This window comes from Pan troglodytes, chromosome 21 (assembly GCF_028858775.2).
Source record: "Pan troglodytes isolate AG18354 chromosome 21, NHGRI_mPanTro3-v2.0_pri, whole genome shotgun sequence".
Taxonomy (NCBI): Eukaryota; Metazoa; Chordata; class Mammalia; order Primates; family Hominidae; genus Pan; species Pan troglodytes.
In genome coordinates, this window is record NC_072419.2 from 9998989 (window position 1) to 10022074 (window position 23086).

At 42.1% G+C, this 23086-nt stretch overlaps 1 protein-coding gene across 6 annotated transcripts in view; it reads right to left on the reverse strand.

Annotated features, from left to right (window-relative positions):
• The window catches only part of DNAAF9 (dynein axonemal assembly factor 9), a 160381-nt gene extending 137842 nt beyond the window's left edge, over positions 1-22539 (reverse strand). For 3 of the 6 annotated variants that reach the window (XR_010154295.1, XM_063803213.1, XM_016937356.4), the window contains exon 1: positions 22090-22309. Coding sequence is in view for 5 of the 6 variants with exons in the window: in XM_063803213.1 (XP_063659283.1) it covers positions 22090-22172 (83 nt within the window). In the remaining variant the exon portion in view is untranslated. Of the gene's footprint in view, positions 1-22089 lie in introns of all 6 variants that reach the window. The other 3 variants (XM_054674568.2, XM_016937357.4, XM_016937355.4) reach the window with 2 other exon arrangements.
• Positions 22540-23086: the final 547 nt, after the last annotated feature.

Below are 23086 nucleotides of genomic sequence, written 5' to 3' on the forward strand. Positions count from 1 at the left end.
TGTTTTTCCTCTAAGGTCAGGAAGAAGATGAGCATGTCTACTCTCATTATTCCTATTTAACATAATACCGGAAGTTCTAGCCAACAGAATAAGGCAATAAAAGGAAGTAAAAGACACATAGACTGAAAAGACAGAAAGAAAACTGTTCCTATTTGCAGATATGTCCTATTTGTAGATGACATGATGGTCTCTGTAGGAAATCTTAAGGATTCTACCAAAATTCCTAGAACTAATAAGTGAGTTCAACAAGGCTTCAAGATACAAGATCAACATATAAAAATCAACTGTAATTTTTTTTTTAGACACAGGGTCTTGCTCTGATGTCCAGGTTGGAGTGCAGTGGTGTGATCATAGCTCACTGCAGTCTCTAACTCCTGGACTCATGGGCTCAAGCGATCCTCCTACCTCAGCCTCCCAAGTAGCTGGAACTACAGACACATGCCACCACACAAGCTAATTTTGAAAAAAAATTTTGGAGAGACAGGGTCTCACTTTGTTGCCTCCCTAGGCTGGTCTTGAATTCCTAGCTTCAAGTGATCCTCCCACCTTGGCCTTCCAAAGTGATGGGACAATTGTAACTTTATAGAAAACCAAAATTTAAAATACAATACCATTTATAATCTCTTAAAAATTAAATACCTAGTTATAAACCTAATAAAACATACACAGCACTTACATGTTAAAAACTACAAAACACTGATTAAAGAAATTAAAGAAGATCTAAATAAATAGTAAGACATACCATGTTCATGGATTAGGAACCTCAACATAGTACTGATATCAATTCTCCCTAATGTGGTAAGTTTAACACATCCCTATGAAAATCCAGTATTTTTTATAGATGTAGAAGAGATTATTCTAAAATTTACATAAGCCAGGAACAGTGATACAGGTCTTAGTCTCAGCTACTAGGAGGCTAAGATGGGAGGATCACTTGAGTTCAGGAGTTCGAGGCCAGCCTGGGCAATATAGTGAGACCTCATCTCTTAAAAATAAAATAAATAAAACTCATAAGGAAAAGCAAAGGAACTACAATAGCTTAAAACTGTTTTGAAAAAGAAAAAGTGGGAGGAATCACTCTACCCAATGTCAAGACTTACTGCATAGCTAAAGTAATCAAGACTGAGTGGTACTGGCTAAGGGACAGACACATAAGTCAATGGAACAGATAGAGTAACCAGAAGCAGACCCACACAAGTACAACTAACTAATTTTTAACAAAGGCACAAAAGCAATTCAATGTTGGATGGATAGTCTTTTCAATAAGTAGGGCTAGAATAACTGGATATCTACGGGCAAAAATGTAAACCTCAACCTTACACATTATATACAAATTAAAGCATAGATCTAAATGGAAAATGTAAAATCATAAAATCTTTGGAAGAAAACAGAAGAAAATATTCTGGACCTAGGATTTGGTGAAGAGTTCTTACACTTGACACCAAAAAGTGTGATCCATAGGAAAAAAAAATGATAATGTGGACTTCATTACAATTTTAAAGTTTTGCTCTATGAAAGACTCTGTTGAGAGAATGAAAAGACAAGCTACTGACTGGGAGAAAATATCTGCAAACCACATATCTGAAAAAGAACCATATGTGGAATACATAAAGAACTCTCAAAACTCAATTGTAAAAAAAAAAAATCCAATTAGAAAATGGGCAAAAGGTATGAAGAAACAATTTGTCAAAGAGGATACAGAAATGGCAGAGAAGCCCTATGTTCGACATCATTATCCATTATGGAAATGCAAATTAAAACCATGAGATATTACTATACCTCTGTTAGAATGGATAAAATGAAAAACAGTGACTACCAAACTGAGAATTCAGAGAAACTGGACCACTCATATATTTCTGAAAGAAATTACAGAAGACAGCAATAAATGAAAAGATACCCTCTGTTCATGCATTGGTAGACAATATCGTTAAGCTGTCAATGTTACCCAAAGCAATCTACACATTCAGTGTAATCCCTTCTCAAATCCCAATGATGTTTTTTACAGAAGTAGAAAAATCCATTCTAAAATTTATATGGAATCTCAAGAGACTCTGAATATCCAAAACAATCTTGATAAAGATTAAAGCTGTAGAACTCACACTCCTGATTTTAAAACTTATTACAAAGCTACAGTCATCAACAGTGGGATACTGGCATAAGACAGATATACAGACCAATGAAACAGAATAAAGAGACCAGAAACAAACCCTCACATACCTGGTCAAATGATTTTGACAAGGATGTCAAGACCACTCAATAAGAATAGTCTTTCAAACAAGTGGTGCTGGGAAAACTAGATATCTAAAGAATGAAGTTGGACCTCGCCGTACACCATATAAAGAAATTAACTCAAAATGTATCAAAGACTTAAACATAAACCTAAAACTATAAAATTTTTATAACAAAACACAAAGGAAAATCTTTGTGACATTCGATTTGGCAATGAATTCTTGAAAATGTCACCAAAAGCCCAGACAACAAATAAAAAAATATATAAACTGGACATTTAAAATTTAGAACTTCTGTGCATCAAATGACACAAGCAACAGAGTAAAAAGACAACCCATCTATATAACTCAACAACCACCACCAAAAATTCCTATTCGAAAATGGGCAATGAAGCCAGGCAGGTGGTTCATGCCTGTAATCTCAGCACTTTGAGAGGCCAAGGTGGGGGATCTCTTGAGCCCATGAGTTTGAGACCAGCCAGGGCAACACAGGGAGACCCTGTCTCTATAAAAAGTAAAAAAAAAAAAAAAAAAAAATTAGCCGGATGTGGTAGCATGTGCCTGCGGTCCCAACTACTCATGAGGCTAAGGTAAGAGGATCATCTGAGCTCAAGACGTTGAGGCTGCAGTGTGAGATGTGTTCACGCCACTGCACTCTGTCCTGGGCAACAGAGCAAGACTCTGTCTCAAAAAAAAAAAAAAAAAAAAAAAAAAGAAAAGGGCAAAGAACATTTCTCTGAAGAGGATATGCAAATGGCCAAGCATATGAAAAGAAACTCAACACCTCTAATCATTAGAGAAATGCAAATCATAACCATAATTAAATATTACTTAATATCCATTAGTATGGCTACTATCAAAAAACTAGAAAATAACAAGTGCCATCAAGGATTTGGAGAAATTAGAACCCTTGTGCACTACTGGTGGGAATGTAAAATGGTGCAACCACTATGGAAAACAGCATGGCAGTTTCTTAAAAAATTAAAAATAGAATTACCACATGATCTAGAAATTCCAGTTCTGGGTATAAATTCCAAAGAATTGAAAGCAGGGACTGAAAAAGATACCTAGAAATTCCAGTTCTGGGTATAAATTCCAAAGAATTGAAAGCAGGCACTGAAAGAGATACCTGTATACCCATCTTCATAGAAGCACTATTCCAACAGCCAAAAGGTGGAAGCAACCCAAAGTGATAAACAAAATGTGATACATACACACAATGGAATATTATTTAGCCTTAAAAAGGAAATTCTGACACATGCTACAATATGGATTAACCTTGAGAACATTATGGTAAGTGAAATCCAGCCATAAAAGTACAAATTCTGTATGATTCTACTTTTTTATGAGGTACCCAGAATAGTCAACTTCACAGAGACAGAAGGTAGATAGAATGGTGGTTGCCAGGTGCTGGATGGGAGAGGGAATGGGGAGTTATTGTTTAATAGGTACAGCTTCAGTTTTGCAAGATGAAAGGTTGTGTGGATGGATGGTGGTGATTTTAGTTTAACAATGTGAATGTCCTTAGTGCCACAGAATTGTACACTTAGAAGTAGTTAAAATGGTAAATTTTATGGCATGTGTATTTTTCTTGTTTTGTTTTGTTTTTTTGAGACAGAGTTTCATTCTTGTTGCCTAGGCTGGAGTGCAATGGTGCAGTCCCAGCTCACTGCAGCCTCTGCCTCCTGGGCTCAAGTGATTCTCCTGCCACAGCTTCCCAAGTAGCTGGGATTACAGGCACCCGCCACCCAACCCAGCTAATTTTTTCATATTTTTAGTAGAGATGAGGTTTCACAGGGTCTCACTCTGTTGCTCAAGCTGGAGTGCAGTCGCTTGATCACGACTCACTGCAGCCTCAACTTCCTGGGCTCAGGTGATTCTCCCACCTCAGCCTCTCGAGTAGCTGGGGCTACAGGCGCATACCACCACACCCAGCTAATTTTTCTATTTTTTTTTTTTGTAGAGATGGGTCTCACCATGTTGCCCAGGCTGGTCTCAAACTCCTGGGCTCAAGCAATCTGCCCACCTTAACGTCCCAAAGTGCTGGATTACAGGTGTGAGTCAGTGCACCTGGCCAATTTAAAAAATTTTTTTAGAAGTTAAAAATAGTCAGCTGGGCATTGTGGCTCATGCCTGTAATTCCAACACTTTGGGAGGCTGAGGTGGGAGGATCAACTGAGGTCAGGAGTTTGAGACCAACATGTACAACATAGCAAGACCCTGTCTCTACCAAAAAAAAAAGAGAAATAGTTTTTAAAAAGTCAGCATTATATAAAACAAAAACAACAGAGAGGGAAAATTCTTACAGTGTAAAAGGGATTAAAGAATAACAACAAAATGCAATCTATGAACTTTAAATTTTTTTTAGAAAAGAAAAACAGGCCAGGCATGGTGGCTCATGCCTGTAATCCCAACACTTTGGGAGGCCAAGGCGGGAGGATTGCCTGAGGTCAGGAGTTCGTAACCAGCCTGGCCAACGTGGCAAAACCCTGTCTCTACTGAAAATACAAAAATTAGCCTGGCGTGATGGCGTGCGCCTGTAATCCCAGCTACCCAGGAGGGTGAGGCAGGAGAATCACTGGAACCTGGAAGGCAGAGGCTGCAGTGAGCCAAGATCACGCCACTGTACTCCAGCCTGGGCAACAGAGCAAGACTCTGTCTCAAAAAAAAAAAAAAAGAAAAATGGAAACATCTGTGAGACATCTGAGAAAACTTGAATATGGACTATGTATTTGATACCATTAGGGATCTACTGTTAATTTTCTTAGGTATGGCAATGTTATCATGGTTATGTAGTAGGATGTCCTTTATTTTAGATGCATAAGGAAATATTTAGAAGCGAAATGTCACAATGTCTGCAGCTTACTTCAAAAAGGTTTGACATAAAAGAAGACAGATTGAGAAAAAGAAAAAAGATAAACCACATACGGCAAAATGTTAAAAAGTGTGGAATCTATCTGGTGGGTATAGCAAATATTCATTGTACTATTCTCTCACTTTTTTTTTTTTTTTTTTGAAGTCTCATTCTGTTGTCCAGGCTGGAGTGCGGTGGCACGATCTTGGCTCACTGCAACCTCTACCTCCTGCGTTCAAGTGATTTTCCTGCCTCAGCCTCCCTGTAGCTGGGATTACAGGCGTGTGCCACTATGCCCAGCTAATTTTTGCATTTTTAGTAGAGACAGGGTTTCACCATGTTGGCCAGGCTGTTCTCAAACTCCTGACCTCAGGTGATTTGCCCGCCTTGGCCTCCCAAAGTGCTGGGATTACAAGTGTGAGGTGCCACGCCTGGCCTCTCACATTTTATGTATGGTTTGAACATTTTCATAATAAAAATACGGGGGTGAGAGGAAAGAAAGTCTTAGAAGCAGCAAGGCTGAAACAGCAAGACGATCAAGATTAAAGTAAGAAAAACTTTTTCTGGGCAATGAAGATTGCCTGCCTCTCCCCACTTTTTCATGTTTAATAGAAGGCTGATCTTGCAATCATTCTCTGCACTAGAAATAGTTCATTGAGTTGGTCCTGTGGCCCACTTCCCAACCCATCAGACAGTAGGCTGCTTTACTGCCAAGGTTACCCAGAGCTCTTTGGTTTTCAAAGTTACAACCAGCAAGTGACAAAAGCATGAAAAGGTCAGGTGACCAAGAAAAAAACAGCTCCCCAACTACTGCTGTACAAAGCCAAGACAATACTGAAAACAGTTTCCTTTCCACAACTGTGTTATCCAAAGAAAGTGCAAGCATATAAAATGTAGAAAGACCTTCTTCCCAGAGATAAACACTGTCCTAATTAGTGTTTCTTATTTTATTATCAAATGGTGAAACTAAATTCTTTCTTTCCTTTGTGTATTTTCTGCTTCCCAAATTTAATTATTAACCAGAAGATAGTTTTTTATTCATCAATGAACCATGAAACGTGTCACTTAATTATTTACCTTTTAATTAAAAAAAAGAAAACCTAGTAAGTATTTAAAAACCCACCATGACCCACACTCCCAGCAGCCAGAATTAACCACTGTTAATATTTTGGCATATTTGCTTTTTTCTACATTACTGCTTTTTAAAATTATGTATGTTGAATATTTACTGTCTATTTTGAGGGAAAAAAAGGAATATTACATAAAAACCTAAAGTCATCATTGATCCTCACCCCCCAGAGGTCACCACTATGAGTTTGTTGTGTATCCAGCCAGTCTTTTTTCCTTCTTTTTTTTTTTTTTTTTTTTTTTTTGAGACAGAGTTTCACTCATGTTGCCCAGGCTGGAGTGCAACAGCGCGATCTTGGCTCACTGCAACCTCTGCCTCCCGGGTTCAAGCGTTTCTCCTGCCTCAGGCTCCTGAGTAGCCAGGATTACAGGCATGCGCCACCACGCCCGGCTGATTTTGTATTTTTAGTAGAGACAGGTTTCTCCATGTTGGCCAGGCTGGTCTCAAACTCCTGACCTCAGGTGATCCACCCGTCTTGGCCTCCCAAAGTGCTGGGATTACAGGCGTGAGCCACCACGCCCGGCTGTCTTTTTTCCTTTTAATAGAAATATTCAAAGGGCGGGCGCAGTGGCTCACGTCTGTAATCCCAACACTCTGGGAGGCCAGGCATTCAGCACTAGCCTTAGCAACACAGCAAGACCTCATCTCTACAAAAACTAAAAATAAAAAAATTAGCCAGGCATGGCGGTGTGCATCAGAAGTCCCAACTACTTAGGAGGGTGAGGTGGGGGGATCACTTGAGCCCAGGAGTTCCAGGCTGCAGTGATTGCACCACCGCACTCAAGCCTGGGTGACAGAGTGAGACTCTTATCTACAAAAAGAAAAAGAAATAAATTTTTTCAAACATATACCATACCCAGCAATGACACTGCCCTCTAACCCCCAGGTCTACCTGAGCATGTGGTCACCAATGACTTTGTAAGTTCTACCTTTAGAAGACGCATAGACTCAGCAGACCCAATAATGCAGCTTACGTCAAAGATGCTGCTTTCATATTATAACTTATTTCTTATTTTCCTTGGATTCAGACTCAGAATTTAGACATGATAGATGACTGATAGATGACAAGAAGAAGAAACCAAGAGCTAAATAGATGTAGTTTGCCCAAGATCACAAAGCTAAGTAAAGATTAACATCATCAGAACCTAAGTGAGCAGGTACCCTGACTCTGAACTTTTTCTTTCTGCTGAACCCCACTGTTTTCCTGACAATAAAGCCAGTCGTGGGTACAATATATGTGAATTCTAAACAATCATCTCTGTTCTTCCCGTCTTATATGTAAATAGTTAACTCACTGCTCACTGCTTTTATAACAACTGTGCATGAACAGTCAGGTATGTTTTCTTGTTTGTTTATATTTCATTATCTTGCTTCCCTGGAAATGAAGAAAAAAATCGGAAATTTTATTTTTACCCAGTTTTTCTCCATGATTTATGCTTTCTTTATCTTGAAAATTAAACAATTAAAATACTAATATATTCTTCTTATATCCTGTACACTTTGTGTCTTGAATGTTTTACAAAATGAATCCTCATATACCAATCTGATTCATCTCATCATAGAAAACTGACGTGAACAATTTGGTATGCAACTCTCAGTAATACATAGTTTTGGTGTTTTTCTGTTGGGGAAGTATTTGTTTTTACATAAGCAAAACAATAAAATATGTCACTGCTCTGCAACATGCTTTTTTTCACTTAACATTATACCTCAGAGATCTTTCCAGCTTAGTACATAGAACCAAATCTCATTTTTAAAACTGCTGGCCAGGTGCGGTGGCTCATACCTGATCACTAATGATGTTGAATACCTTTTATTTATTTATTTATTTATTTTTGAGACAGCGTCTCGCTCTGTTGCCCAGGCTGGAGTAAAGTGGCACAGTCTTAGCTCACTGCAACCTCCGCCTCCTGGGTTCAAGTGATTCTCCTGCCTCTTGAGTTCAGGAGTTCGAGACCAGCCTGGGCAACATGGCAAAACCCTATCTCTACAAAAAATTAGTTAGGCGTGGTGGTTACAGGGGCATGCCTATGGTCCCAGCTACTCAGGAGGCTGAGGTGTGGAGACTGCTTGAGCCCAGGAGGTTGAGGCTGCAATGAGCCGAGATTGAGCCACTGCACTCCAGCCTGGGCAACAGAATGACATCTTGTGTCAAACAAAACAAAACAAAAATAAAAAATAAATCAAATAAAACTGTTGTACTGTATTATTTTGTTTTTATTTAACCAGCTGCTATGATGGAACATTCAGGATTTTTACTATTTATGTTTGCTATTGCAAACAATGCTATGGTGAGCAACCTTTTATGTCCATCTTTGGCACAAACACAAAAGTTTCTGCAAGGAAGAGATCTAAAAGTAGCACTGCCAGGTTAAGAGGTGCCTGCATTTTAAATTTTGATAGGTGTTGCCAAATTGTTCTTTTAAACCGTTTACCTATAATATGCCAGAGTACCTGTTTCCCACAAGTTTCTAAATTATGTGTTACCACTCTTCAACTAATGCTAAATGAGTGGCTGGAATTCTGAGTTACAACTCACACTTCCCTAATTACAAGGGAAGTTGTCAAATGTTTATTGATTATCTACATTTCTTTTTCTATGAGTGCATACTCATATTCTTTACCTACTTTCTAGTCAGTCATTTGAGTTTTTTCAGAATAATTTACATATTTCATCATATTTTAAAAGTTGTATTGGGCCGGGTACAGTGGCTCACGCCTGTAATCCCAGAACTTTGGAAGGCTGAGGCAGGTGGATCATCTGAGATCAGAAGTTCGAGACCAGCCTGGCCAACATGGTGAAACCCTGTCTCTACTAAAAATACAAAAATTTGCTGGGCATGGTGGTGTGTGCCTATAATCACAGCTACTCGGGAGGCTGAGGCAGGAGAATCACTTGAACCCAGGAGGCGGAGGTTGCGGTGAGCTGAGATCATGCCATTGCACTCCCGGCCTGGAGACAAGAGTGAAACTCCGTCTCAAAAAAAAAAAAAAAAAAAGTTGTATTTTGGCCATGTGTTGCAAATATTTTCTCCAATTCTCTAGATTTTGTTTATAGTCTCTTTTTCATGCCGAAGTTTAAAAATGTTATGTAATTAAATCTGTGTATCTTCACCTTTAAGCTTAAGGGTTTTATGTCTTCCTCTTGTGCCTTCCCCAGTCAGTATTATAAACAAAATAATAAATGTCAAATTTCATTCTAATTATATATGTTGGTTTATAAAAAACATTTAGTTCTTTATTCCACTGGAATTTTTTTACTTTCATGAAGCAGGAACCCAACTGCATTTTGTTCCCCCAAACAGGAATGACTGTTCCAAGATCATATATTATTTTAATCCTCTGATCTGGAATGACACTTCCAGAATTTGCTAAACTGTCGTATACAGTTGGATCTATTGTTTGGATCTCTATCTGAGGCATTTACCTATTCTCACAGGAATACTGCACTTAAAAAAATAATCAGAGCTTTAAGGTATGCTAGCTAGCACTTGAACTTCTAGTATACAGATTACTTTTATAGCTGATGAGGCAAGTCCTTCTATCATTGTTTCAAAGATTCCATGGCTTTTACTGAACATTTTCTTTTTTCTTTTTTTTTTCTGAGACAGCCTTGATCTGTTGCCCAGACTGGAATGCAGTGGTGCAATCTCAGCTCACTGCAACCTCCACCACCCAGGTTCAAGCAATTCTCATGCCTCAGCTTCCCGAGTAGCTGTGATTACAGATGTGCGCCACTATGCCCAGCTGATTTTTGTATTTTTAGTAAAGACACAGTTACATCATGTTGGCCAGCCTGCTTTTGAACTCCTGGCCTCAAGCAATCCACCGCCTTGGCCTCCTAAAGTGCTGGGATTACAGGCGTGAGCCACACCTGGCCTGAACATTTTGTCTTTCAGAGGAAGTGTAAAATCAGCTTGTCAAGTTCCATAAACTCTTCTGCTGGGAATCTGTATTATAATCATACTGCATCTGGACAGTACTGAGTTCCCTACTCAGGAACATGATTATGTCTCTCCTTTCCTTCCTCTCATTTTATATACCCTTGTGTCAAGTTTTATATTTTTATTTATAAAATAATCTTTAACATTCTTATTAGGTTGATTCCTAGGTATTTTGCAGTTTTTGTTTCTATTTTGAATGTCATGAGGAATCTGATACGGTTTGCCTGTGTCCCCACCCAAATCTCATCTTGAATTGTAACTCCCATAATTCCCATGGGTCATGGGAGGAACCTGGTAGGAGGTAATTGAATCATGGGGATGGGTCTTTCCCTGTGCTGTTCCCATGACAGTGAATAAGTCCCATGAGATCTGATGGTTTTAAAAAATGGCAGTTTCCCTGCACAAGCTCTCTTCTCTTGTCTGCTGCCATGTGAGATGTGCCTTTCACCTTCCACCATGATTGTGAGGCTTCCCCAGCCACGTGGAACTGTGAGTCCAATAAACCTCTTTCTTTTGTAAATTGCCCAGTCTCAGGTTATGTGTTTATCAACAGCATGAAAACAGACTAATACAGAGTCCGTTACATTTTTTCAAAGAACTTGCTAAACTCTAATTAGTTCTAACAGTTTTGTCTATTGTCTTAAGTTTTCCAGTTAGTAAATCAAAGCAGTTTTCTCTCTTCCTTTTTTTATTTACAATTTATTTACAGTTTTTATTTCAACTCATTAATTCATCAACTTTTTATTGAGCACCTACTGTGTGCCAACTGTTCAGAGCACTGGGGATTTAGCAATGAATGAAAGGACAAAAAATCCTCGGAACAAAACCAGAACTTAATTTTAAGGGAGGGAGGCGTGAGAGAGGAGAGATAAACTAAATAAGTAAGTAAAATACACTTGTCATATGGTGGTAAGTGGGAGGTTGTGAGTCCTAAGAGGAGGGTAGAGTGCAGTTTAAAAGCAAGATCAGGAAAGGCTTCATCAAGAATACCTTTGCATAAAGACCTAAAGGAAGTGAGAGCACAAGCTATGCAGCAAGGGCAAAGGCCCTGAAGGGAGTGTCACTGAGCCGGTATGGCTGGAGCAGAGTAGGTGAGGAAGAGAGTTGCAGGAGATGAAGAGGAAAAAAAAAAGTATGTGTGTGGGGGGGAAGATTAGTTAAGGTCTAGTACTTGATTATTTCAGCTTTTACTTGTAGTGCTTAGAGTGCTTCAAAAAGAGGTATGACATACATTTTAATAATATCACTCTATTTGCTGTGTTGAAAACAGACTGAAGGGCGATAAAAGTTGAACCTGAGAGACCGATTAAGACTCTACTGCTTGACAGGCATGGTGGCTTATGCCTGTAATCCCAGCACTGGGGGAGGTCAAGGCAGGCAGAATGCTTGAGCCCAGGAGTTTGAGACCAGCCTGGGCAACATGGCAAAATCCTGTCTCTACAAAAAACACAAAAATTAGCCAGGTGTGGTGGCACACATCTGTAGTCCCAGCTACTCAGGAGGCTGAGTTGGGAGGATTGCTTGAGCCTGGGAGGCAGAGGCTGCTGTCAGTGGAGATCACACCACTGCACTCCAGCCTGGGTGACAAGAGTGAGACCCCATATCAAAAAAAAAAAAAAGAGTCTACTGTAATAATCCAGTCAATGGATAGATGATTATTTCTTTTTTTGTTTTGTTTTTTGTTTTTTGAGACGGAGTCTCGCTCAGTCACCCAGGCTGGAGTGCAGTGGCGTGATCTTGGCTCACTGCAGGCTCCGCCTCCTGGGTTCACACCATTCTCCTGCCTCAGCCTCCCGAGTAGCTGGGATTACACGCACCCGCCACTAAGCCCAGCTAATTTTTTGTATTTTTAGTAGAGATAGGGTTTCACCGTGTTAGCCAGGATGGTCTCGATCTCCTGAACTCGTGATCTGCCCGCCTCAGCCTCCCAAACTGCTGGGATTACAGGCGTGAGCCACCACGCCCAGCCTTATGATTATTGCTTTTGCTTATCTTATTAAATTAGCTGGAACCTTATTATATTAGTGGTTTAAATCAGGAATGAGTGTTAAATTTTAAGCAGATTTTTTTTTGGGGGGAGTATCTACCAGTCTATTAACTTCATTAATAGATTTCCTAATAATGAACAATTCTTGCATTTCTTGGACAAAGCCTACATGTGCATGAAGTAGTATTGTTGTTTTACCATGCTTCTATATTCAATATACTATTGTTTTACTTAACGATTTTTGCATTTGTAGCTCTCCTTTGTGCTTTCCTAATCAAGTACCAGGATTATCCTCAGAGAATGAGTGGGAAAGCAGTTTCTGAGGACTATACTCCTCTCAGCACACTTTCCATTTCTACCTCCCCTGGTAACACATCCTGTGACCCTCCCAAGCCAGTGTCCCATCATGATTTATCCAGGTGCAAGTCAGGTCAATTGGAGTCCTTTCCAGGGCTCACTCTAAAGCTAGAAGAGAAATGGCCTCCAGGATCACCATGCAGGAAGAATGTGGTTTGGGGCTACAGTAACCATCTTCCCTGCCTTGGGGAAGATATATTCATAGGAGAATGCGCAACCAGGTAGTGAGAAGCAGACGAGAGACAGCATAGACAGAGTTAACTGTTCTGATAGCAGAGTCTTGGCTCCAGTCCCTAAGGCACTAGTTCCAGCAACTCTTCCTATAAGTCTATCTCCCCACTATCCCTTCCAGCCAAATAAGCCAATACATTCCATTTTTTTACTTAAATCCTTTGAGTTGGATTACTGTCACTTGCAATGGAAAGCATTCTTAATATAAAATCAATTCCAGGAAGTGTTTAGGGTTGAACCATACTGGTGTCTACAAGTTATTTTGAAAAGCATTAAAAAAAAAATTGGATGGATAGAGAAAAGGATCTGCCTTATATGAGAAGGCAAATACAACAAATACATTAAGTATAGAATCTAGGTATGGTATATACAAAATTTCACTGAACAATTCTTGAAACTTTTCTGTACTTGTGAAATGTTTCACAATAAAATGTTGGTGGGGTTTGGGAATCAACAGCAGAAGTAATAAAAGCTATATTGGCATTAATCTAGACTTTCGGTGCTGATTAAAAAGAGCTCATTGTAGGACTGCTATGGGTTTAAGAAACCTGGCCCTGCATTAAAGCAGCAATCATTTACCTCCCTTTGCAAAACTAGACATAGGGAGAAAAGGCAAAAAGCCAGGATGTGCAGTAAGGCAATAAATGACACTTCCCACTGATGTCTTTGCTGGAGGAATAACCTGCAATGGAAGAAAGCTAGCCAATGTTCCTGCTGTCATAGCTAATACATGGTTGACCAATGACCATAAGGTGACTCAAACTGAAGGGACAAACACATACCTATGATATGCCTTGATATGCCTGAAGAATGTGCTGGCATCACTGAATTATTCAATGATTTAAATTTTCTCCCAGTACTTTCATGTAGCTCACCAGAGCCATTAGTAATCCTAAGCAATGTAAACTTCATTCCACACAGCTACCTCCCTGGTAAAAATAAACAGTTGACTAATCCATATCCATTCTCTTTTTCTTATTTATTTTTTATTTTATTTTTTTGAGATGGAGTCTCACTCTGTCACCCAGGCTGGAGTACAATGGTGCAATCTCGGCTCACTGCAACCAAGGTTCAAGCAATTCTCCTGCCTCAGCCTCCGGAGTAGCTGGAGTTACAGGCACCTGCCACCATGCCTGGCTAATTTCTGTATTTTTAGTAGAGACAGGGTTTCATCATGCTCGCCAGGCTGGTCTTGAACCACTGACCTTGCGATCCGCCCGCCTCGGCCTCCCAAAGTGCTGGGATTACAGGCATGAGCCACTGCGCCCGGCCTCCTTTTCTTTCTTAGTAGAGTACCACAACTTTATTTGTGGCAGCAATAGGTCCAGGTCCTTTGCCTCCAGAGTTGATCAATGAGACATACACCGAAGTCATCAAGCAGAAGCTTCCAAGACAGCTCTCTAAAGAGAACTGACTCAACAAGGAAACCCCTTCTGTTTCCCTTTCTTGTCTGACAGACATGATGGCCGGAGTTCCTACAGCCATTCTGTGATCATGGAGCTATGGTGAATATAGAAGCCACCTGCTAAAAGACAGCAGAACACAAACACAGAAGAGGCCTGGTTCCCTGATGACTCTGTAACAGGACTGGCCTGCCTTCCTCTAACAGACATCTTCTTAAAGTTAAGTCACTACTGTTAAGCATCTCGCCAGCTGCCAAACTTAGTTCCTGATAGGCCACCTTATCTAAAACGGTTAAAACTCATGTCCAATGGCAATTCATGTCTACACCTATTTCATGAATTGGTATGCATAAGACACTCTACAAACTAAATTCCAGAACTTCAGAAACTGTTACCCACCACAAATGGAAAATGTTATCTGAAGTTTGTTCAATATATTCCAGTGTATACAACACTTTATTTTCCATTTTCTTCCTTCTCTCTGGCATTCTCTGAATATTTCCTTACAGAATCTGTTCTTTGTAAAGTCAGTTTCACAAGTCTTCAATCACAAAGCATTCACAATTCCTTTCCTTCACTTATTTGACCATTAAAAACATGCTAAATCTAAATGCAATGTGAAATCCTGAGTTGGATCCTGGAACAGAAAAAGAATGTGTGGAGAAACCGAGAAAATTCAAATAAAAGCTGGTGTAGTAAACTCCAAGTAAACAAAAGTTTACTAAGTAAACAAATCTATTATACCAATATTAATCTCTTAGTTTTGATAAATGCACCAGGGTTATATGTAAGATCTTAATATTAGGGGAAGCTGCGTGGAGAGTATATAGGAACACTCTGCACCACTTTTGAAATTCATCTATAAATTTAAAATTATTTCAAAATTAAAAGTTAAAAACAAAAAGAATGCCAAATGAGCTGCCTTTTCTTCAAACCAGAGCTAAAAATCACAGATAACAATTTTAAATATCCAAGTTGCAAACCCTGCTTTGCTCTTCTTTCTTTTTTAAAAATTTTAGGGCAAAAACAATAATTTAAGCTGTGTTACTTAAAGGGCATTTGTGTCTCATTCACTCCCCTCTCCAAAGGTCAGAACCTCAGAGAAGACCCCACAAGCTGTGAAACATTGTTAAGATATTGTGTACTATTAATGCCACAACACTCACTAAATAAGAGTCCTCAGTATACTGTCATCCCAGATACAAGTGAAAAGGAAGTTATATATAGGCCTCTATCCCTGGACCAGAAATAAAGCCATACAAGTCTAAGTAAGCATACCCTTTTTACTTCTACAGGCACCACACCAAGCCTTCCTGGCCAGCATCCAAGTAAACTGGAGGCTGAAGCTTCACATTTTCAGGTATTCCAGGGCATTGGCTTGCTTTGCATTTTGAATTTTCTTAAGGCTGGGACCATCTGTACTGTAGTTATTACTTCTGTAGATCTGTAAACCCTACAAGAGAATGAGGGGTAATGGCAACTGGCTAAGAAACACCTGAAGAGATAACTAACCTCTGTGAGGCTTTAATTAAAGTGCTTTCTCTAGAGTATCACTATCATGAATCACTTTCTTTTTTTTTTATTTTTGAGACAGAGTCTTACTCTGTTGCCCAGGCTGGAGTGCAGTGGCGCGATCTCAGCTCACTGTAACCTCTGCCTCTTGGGTTCAAGCAATTCTCCTGCCTCAGCCTCTCCAGTAGCTGGGATTACAGGCACCCATCACTAGGCCTAATTTTTGTATTTTTAGTAGAGATGGGGTTTTTCCAAGGCCAGGCTGGTCTTGAACTCCTGACCTCAGGTGATCCACCCACCTCAGTCTCCCAAAGTGCCGGGATTACAGGCATAAGCCACAGCACCCGGCTGATGAACCACTTTCTTACCACCTAGCTCACAACTATGACTCTTCATTCTCTGAATACCCATGAAATTTAACATAGCCCACAGCTTCACCTGTAATTATTATCTATTCATTCAATAAATAATTACTGAAGCAGTGTTTCATAATAGCTAACAATAGCAGTTCATACTCAGCGAGTCCTATGTGCCAGACACCAATCTAAGCAGCAAGGGAAACAATGTGAGAAATGGCAATTAAAAATAGTCCCAGCCCCCTGATACTTTCCAGGGGTGATAGAGAAGATCCTTCCCAATGACCCTCTTGACAATAAAGAAATCCTACCTATGTCACCCAAGCTACCTCGGTATGGGGAGGGGGTGACCGTGGGGAGGGTTCCCCGCCCCCTTTCGATACGGAAAGATCTGTAGAATCTTTCTACAGAAGATGGTAGAAGGGACGCCAGCACGGGAAATCCTTAATCAGATTGTTTTGCTAGAGCACATCCTCCAGCAGCTTCTTCATAAAACGGGCATGTGAGGTCAAATTTTGAGAACTTACATGTGTGAAATATCTTCATCCTTTCTTACACCTGCCTGAGAGTTTGGCTGGGTGCAGAATTCTGGGTGGGAATCTATTTTCCTTCAAAAGGCACTCTTTGCTCCACTACTTTCTAGCTTCCAATCCTGCTAGAATCCTAGCATTCCTGATCCTATCTATGTGACTTACAGATATTGTCTTCATGGTGCTAGAAAATTTCATGATGCTATGCCGGAACATGCATATTTTTATTTTAAATTGACAGATATATATACGTATTTGTGTACCTGATGTTTTGAAGTATATATACATTGCGGAAAAGTTAAATCTAGCTAATTAACAAATGCATCACCTCACATAGTTTTTTTTTTTGATGAGTACACTTAATATCCACTCTGTTTGCATTTTTCAAGAATATATAATCATTAACTATAGTTACCATGTTGTATAACAGATCTCTTAAACTTATTCCCCTATCCAACTGAAATCATATATCCTTCAATCAACATCTCCCCATCCCCGCTACACCCTAATTACCACCATTCTACTCTCTACTTCTATAAGATCAACTTTTTTTTTTTCTTGACACAGGATCTCGCTCTGTTGCCCAGGCTGGAGTGCAGTGGCATGAACACAGCTCGCTGTAGCCTTGACCTCCTAGGCTCACATGATCCTCCCATCTCAGCCTCCTGAGTAGTTGGAATCACAGGCGCATGCCACCACGCCTGGCTAATTTTTCTTTTTTTGAACTTTGTAAAGATGGGGTCTCGACATGTTACCCAGACTGGTCTCAAACTCCTGGGCTCAAGCAATCCTCCCACCAGGGCCAAGATCAACTTTTTTAGATTCTACCACATATAAGTGAGATCATGTGGTCCTGGCCTGGATATTTTAAAATTCATTGTGCTAGGTTCTTCGCAAGTCTTTTCAATCTGGAAATGTATGTCCTTTGGTTCTAAGAAATGTGTTTATTTTTTGATCATTTCTTCATGTCTTCAAACAATAACTACCTGCTATCTCTCCCTGTTACAGACATCTACAGGTCCCTAGGGCATTCTGTTAATTTATGATAACCTCAATCTTCACCACAATCTTTACCTCACAGTGCCTTGATTCCCCCACTTCCAATGGTGGTGTCCTCCATCCTACTTCAGCTATTCCCTTCCACATTGCCACATCCAAGCAGCTCAACACAGCTGCAGGAAAAGTGTACAACTATGCTAAGTAGGGTCTCACCTAGGTTTACAACTACAAACATCAAATGGGCACTAGGTGCTGCCTGGAAATCCTAAAACTTTTCCTTGTTTTCAACTCATTCTTCCCCATTCTCTTGGATGAATCCAACACCTCTCTTCATTTTTAGCTGAAGACCTTCCTTCTTATTTACCTGAAAATACAGAAGTAATCAGAAGAGAACTTCCACTTTCTCCCACCAACAAGCTACCAGCATTTGGGTTCACATAATCTGCCACCAATGAATTGTTGGCATTGCTCCTGTCTAACTTGAGGCCAACAGCCCCATTTACATACTAGATCCCATTCCATCTTACCTACTCAAGGACTTCACCCTTGCAAGTGTCACTTCTCTTTAATCATCAATTGTCCCTCCCTACTGCATCAGCCCATCAATTTACAAACATGCTATAATGCCTGCCCATATAAAAACAAAAGGAACTCGACACCTCATGATCTTCCAACTACAGCCCCATTACTCTACTCTCCTTATAACCATCCTCAAAAGAACATCAATATGACTGTCTATATTCAGTGTCTTCAATTCTCCTCTCATTTTCTGCTTTGTAAATTAATCAATTTATGTTTTTTAGAGACAGGGGTCTTGCTATGTTGCCCAGACTGGACTTGAATTCCTGGACTCAAGGGATCCTCCCACCTCAGCCTTCCGAGTAGCTGACCTACAGGTGACTGGCTTCGTTTTCTCTTGAACCCACTGCACCAAAACTGTTCTTGTCAAGGTCACTAGTGACCCTCCACATTATCGAATCTAATTGTCTATTATTAGTCCTTTTGTTTTCTTGAGACGGAGTTTCACTCTTGTTGCCCACACTGGAGTGCAATGGCAAGATCTTGGCTCACTGCAACCTCCACCTCCCAGGTTCAGGCGATTCTCCTGCCTCAGGCTCCCGAGTAGCTGGGACTACAGGTGCCTGCCACCATGCCCAGCTAATTTTTTTGTGTGTATTTTTAGTAGAGGTGGGGTTTCACCATGTTGGTCAGGCTGGTCTCAAACTCCTGACCTCAGGTGATCCACCAACCTTGGCCTCTCAAAGTGCTGGGATTACAGGCGTGAGCCACCGTGCCCAGCCTGATTACTAGTTCTCATCACACTATCAACAATCTCATTCGGCTTTCAATGTCTGTTCTCAATTATTCTCCCACCTCAGAGGTAGGAAACCATTTTCTCTCAGAACTTGGAAGACACTGCTACACTGCCTTTTCTTCTAGTGTTCTTAATACTAATAAATGGCAACTCCATTCTTTCAATAGCTGAGGCAAAAACCGACTAGGCCTTCTTGTATTATTGTTCTTTCGGCCCTATTTCTTCCTCAGTACTTATGACTCACCATTCTATATTATGATTTCTACTGTTACTGTCTCTTCCCATTTACAAAAGAGTTATTTGAGGGCAGGGGACTGCTGTATTTATCTGACTCTACAGCACCTAACAGAGTACTTGTTGCATAATTTATATAAATAAACAGTAAAATTTAAACTATTAAAGAAGTTTCAAGCAGGAACAGATCGCTCTACAGAAAAACATTTTGAAGTAGAAAGTATCTTTCAGCTAGATTTCCACTGGTTCCTTAGCACTGATCCAGATAGGTTAGTTTATACCTTGGTAATAAGTCCAAAATCCCGGTGGTGTTTCACTTCTTGCTCAACCTACCTGTCAAGCATAGGTCACCTGGAAGCTAGCTCTGGGGCCTTGACTGATGGGTGGCTGCCATTTGCAGCCCCAACAGCTACCATGACAGAAGGAAAGAGAATGGAAAACTACACAACAGAAATTTGTACCATGAAAGGCTACACAGTATTCCCACGCATTTCACTGACCAAAAGCAACTCTTAAGGCCATACCTAACTTCAAAGAAGCAAGCAAGTAAAATTCTACTACATGCTCAAGAGACAGAAACCAAAAATACCTGGTAAGACTGATGACTATCACATGCTTAAAGAGAAGCCTCTCATTCTGAGTAACAATATTTTAATTCTTGATCTCCATTCTCCATCTGTGAAAATGAACTACCGTGCTAGAACCATACACTTGCAGAGTACTATCTATGGGTCTTAGGAATGTCACTTCACCAGTTAGGTTTGCCCCTTCCATCACTCAGCAGTCAGCAGCAAAGCCATATATGGGTGACAGGAAAGTGCTAGTAACATTCAATGTCAAGAGTAAGGGAAAGGCTTGAATGGGCAAGAAAAGCACGTTCAATCATGTAGAAGTGGGGAAAGGAGGGAAGCCTTCAGCAAATTTCTTTCACCAAAGGTATTGGGGGCAGCTAGGCCTTGGGGTTCCTTGCACTATTCCTTGTCTCAAATCAAATTTTATTCAAACCACTTGATAGAAGATTTGGAGTTCGGGTATGATCAGTAAAGTGAGCCAGCATACTTCTTTGAACATAGAATCACTACCTTTAAAAGAATAAATAAAAAGCACATGGCCATGCTACTAAAAACAAGAAAGGCAGCAGTTAAGAGACAGATTCTAAGGTAGAGATGATTTTTTTCCCCCTAAAGATCTCAATAGACTCAAATCCAAATTCCTAAGCTCAAGATGATCTGGGATAAACCTCAAGTCTACACAGAGCCTAGATTTAACGGATGGCTGTTCTAAAGTATCCTATGCAATGTCTATACAAGTTCAAATACTTTCTGCTTCAGACAGTGAAACTGGCAGAAATGTTGCAAAGGATTGGAGATGCGTTACTATAAGCAGTTAAACTTGGAACTGTAAAGCCCACAAGGAATTACACTGAAGGGCAGAGCAGGAGTTCAAAAATGTCACCTGCCAGATTCGAAGCAATTTAGGACTCCTAAATGCAATGTTTCATTGGTATCTACCCCCCACCTTCTCTATCCTTTATTTGTTCAACAAACATATATTGGATTCTGGGTTGTGGAAAGGAATGCAGGGAAGTAAAAAAGAAACAGGTTTCTAAGAATCAGTTTCTTGTTCTCCAATAATTTGGTCTAGTTAAAGCAAACAAACAACCCCAAAAATCAGATCAGCAAGCAAAGTTAAAACATATGCCTTAAGTACCATAACAAGAATATAAGAAAACTGTTTTAACATGTAGATTGGCAACCTCCTTTCAAGGGAACAATATATTTGCTTTGCTATGCGGCTAGAATAAGAAAAAGCAAACAACAACAAAACCCTCTCCTGTTTTAATGACAGTTTAGCAGTACCAAAGCTCATCGCTCGCATTCCCTCTCTCCCTCTCCTTCTCAAAGGTCTCTGCTGCAACCCCTCCATCATTCCAACCTCCACACTGCGCCGGCGCCCCACACCAGCTCCATCACAAACAATGCCCAGACCAACAAGATCAGCACCAAACGCATAGGGCACAGAAATCGGAAACGGATCTTCCTATTATCTAAAGGGGGCGGGGAACGCTCCCCACGATCACCCCCTCCCCATACTGAGGTAGCGTGGGACTGTGTCTCTACGGTAAGGGGCCTGGCGTCCGCCGCTTTCGGGGGTTCTAGGCCTCTTTCCCCTATTTATCCAGTTTTTCCTCCTGCGTCCCTAACACCTCTACTTCCTCCCAACCCGAGCTCCCTATTGTGGAGTGAGGGGGCGTCGCGATGCAGGCTGAGGCAGGGGGAGCTGGGGAAACGCGCAACAGGGGAGATGCTGTCATTATGTACGTAGGGGGCGGGGGACACTCTTTAAGGAAGCCGTTGTCAAGGGCAAAGGCTCTAGAGACCCACGGGAGGGGGCTTTCTAGGTAATCCATTTGGGGGTTCTACACGAGGGAGCTATTGTGTGTGTGGAGGTGTGAGGTCTGTAGAGGTAGCAGTTTCTGAGGGAAACATTCCATGGGGAAGGCGAGTGAGTTATTCATAGGGAAGCCTCTGTGGGGTTCTGTGTAGAAGAATCTTTCCTGGGAGAAACGTTCTATGGGGGTGAGGACGTCATAACAGTGTCTTCACAGGGAATCGCTGTCCCTAGGGAAGCCATTGTGGGGAAACCGTTGCGGGGTTGTCTATAGGGGAGCCATTGTGGGGAAACCGTTGCGGGGTTGTCTGTAGGGGAGCCATTGTGGGGAAACCGTTGCGGGGTTGTCCAAAGGGCAGCCATTGTGGGGAAACCGTTGCAGGGTTGTCCAAAGGGGAGCCATTGTGGGGAAACCGTTGCGGGGTTGTCCAAAGGGGAGCCATTGTGGGGCCTCTACAGAGGGCGCCGTTCCTGGGAAAAATTCCTCCCTGAGCCGTTCAGGAAAGAACCGTCCCGAGGAAGCCATGTCGGACCACGCCCTGCGGCGGGAGGCGTCGCCGGACCCCGACAGCCCGCATCCCCCGCCCGGCCGCCCCTCGGCTGCCTCTGCCCCGCGTACCTGACGGAGGGTGACCCGCGGCTGGAGCCGCCAGGGGACCGAGCGCGGGGCAGCCCCTGCCGGCGCGGGGGGTACACGTCCATGGCGGCGGACGACTGGCGGCGGAGGAGGACGGTGCAGCTGCGAGGGTCTCAGTTGCCCGCAGGGCGGCTCCAGGCTAACTGCGGCCGGGCCGGGCGGCAGGGCGTGCCGGGTGGGAGGGGGCGCGGCGCGCGGGCCCGGCGGGGGCGGGGGCGGGGGCGAGGGCGTGGAGGGGGCGCGCGCACCGAGAGCGGATGGGGGCGTTGGGAGCGGCTGGAGTTGGGGGTCGGCGCACGGCCACAGGGACCCCGCTTCTTAAGCTGCGAGGCCGCCGGACCGGATGTTGGGAGCGCGTGTCCGCAGGGTGAGGGTTGCCACAGCGCCGCCCGGCCTCGTCCTCAAGCCCGGCATCATAGAGCGGGGCTCTGCGCGGCGCCCCCCGGCCACGCACACGGACGCGCCCGGGGGCGGAGCCTCTCCCAGCCCGGCCCCGCCCCTCCGCCTCTGCCGGCCCCGCCCCGCCCGACCAGCCCCGGCCTCCAGCGAAGTCTTCCGCTCCGGCGTCAGGATCCAGCGCACCTCCCCAGTACCCAGCGCACCTCCCCAGTACCCGGCTCGCTTCCCTGTTCTCCGGAACGGTGTCTTCCCGCTTCCTGGTCATCAATTCCGCACCCACCCTTCAAACATCCAATAGATTCCTAGCCGGCCTCGGGTTAGCGCAGCAGTGCGCACCCAGCCCTGCGCAGGGCATGAGCGTTAGAGGCGCACAGGATCCCAGAAGACCCCTAACCTTTACTGTTAAGATCCTAGCTCTACCGGTTTCTGCAGGGACATGTACAAGAAACTTGGGAAATACTTCACTGATAGTTGCCAGGCATCCTGTATATACAGGACGTATTTAATGATTATTGGCCTGCGTCCTTCGTTGACCTCGTCGGAATGCCTTAAATGTCCTGTATTCATCTTTTTACACTAA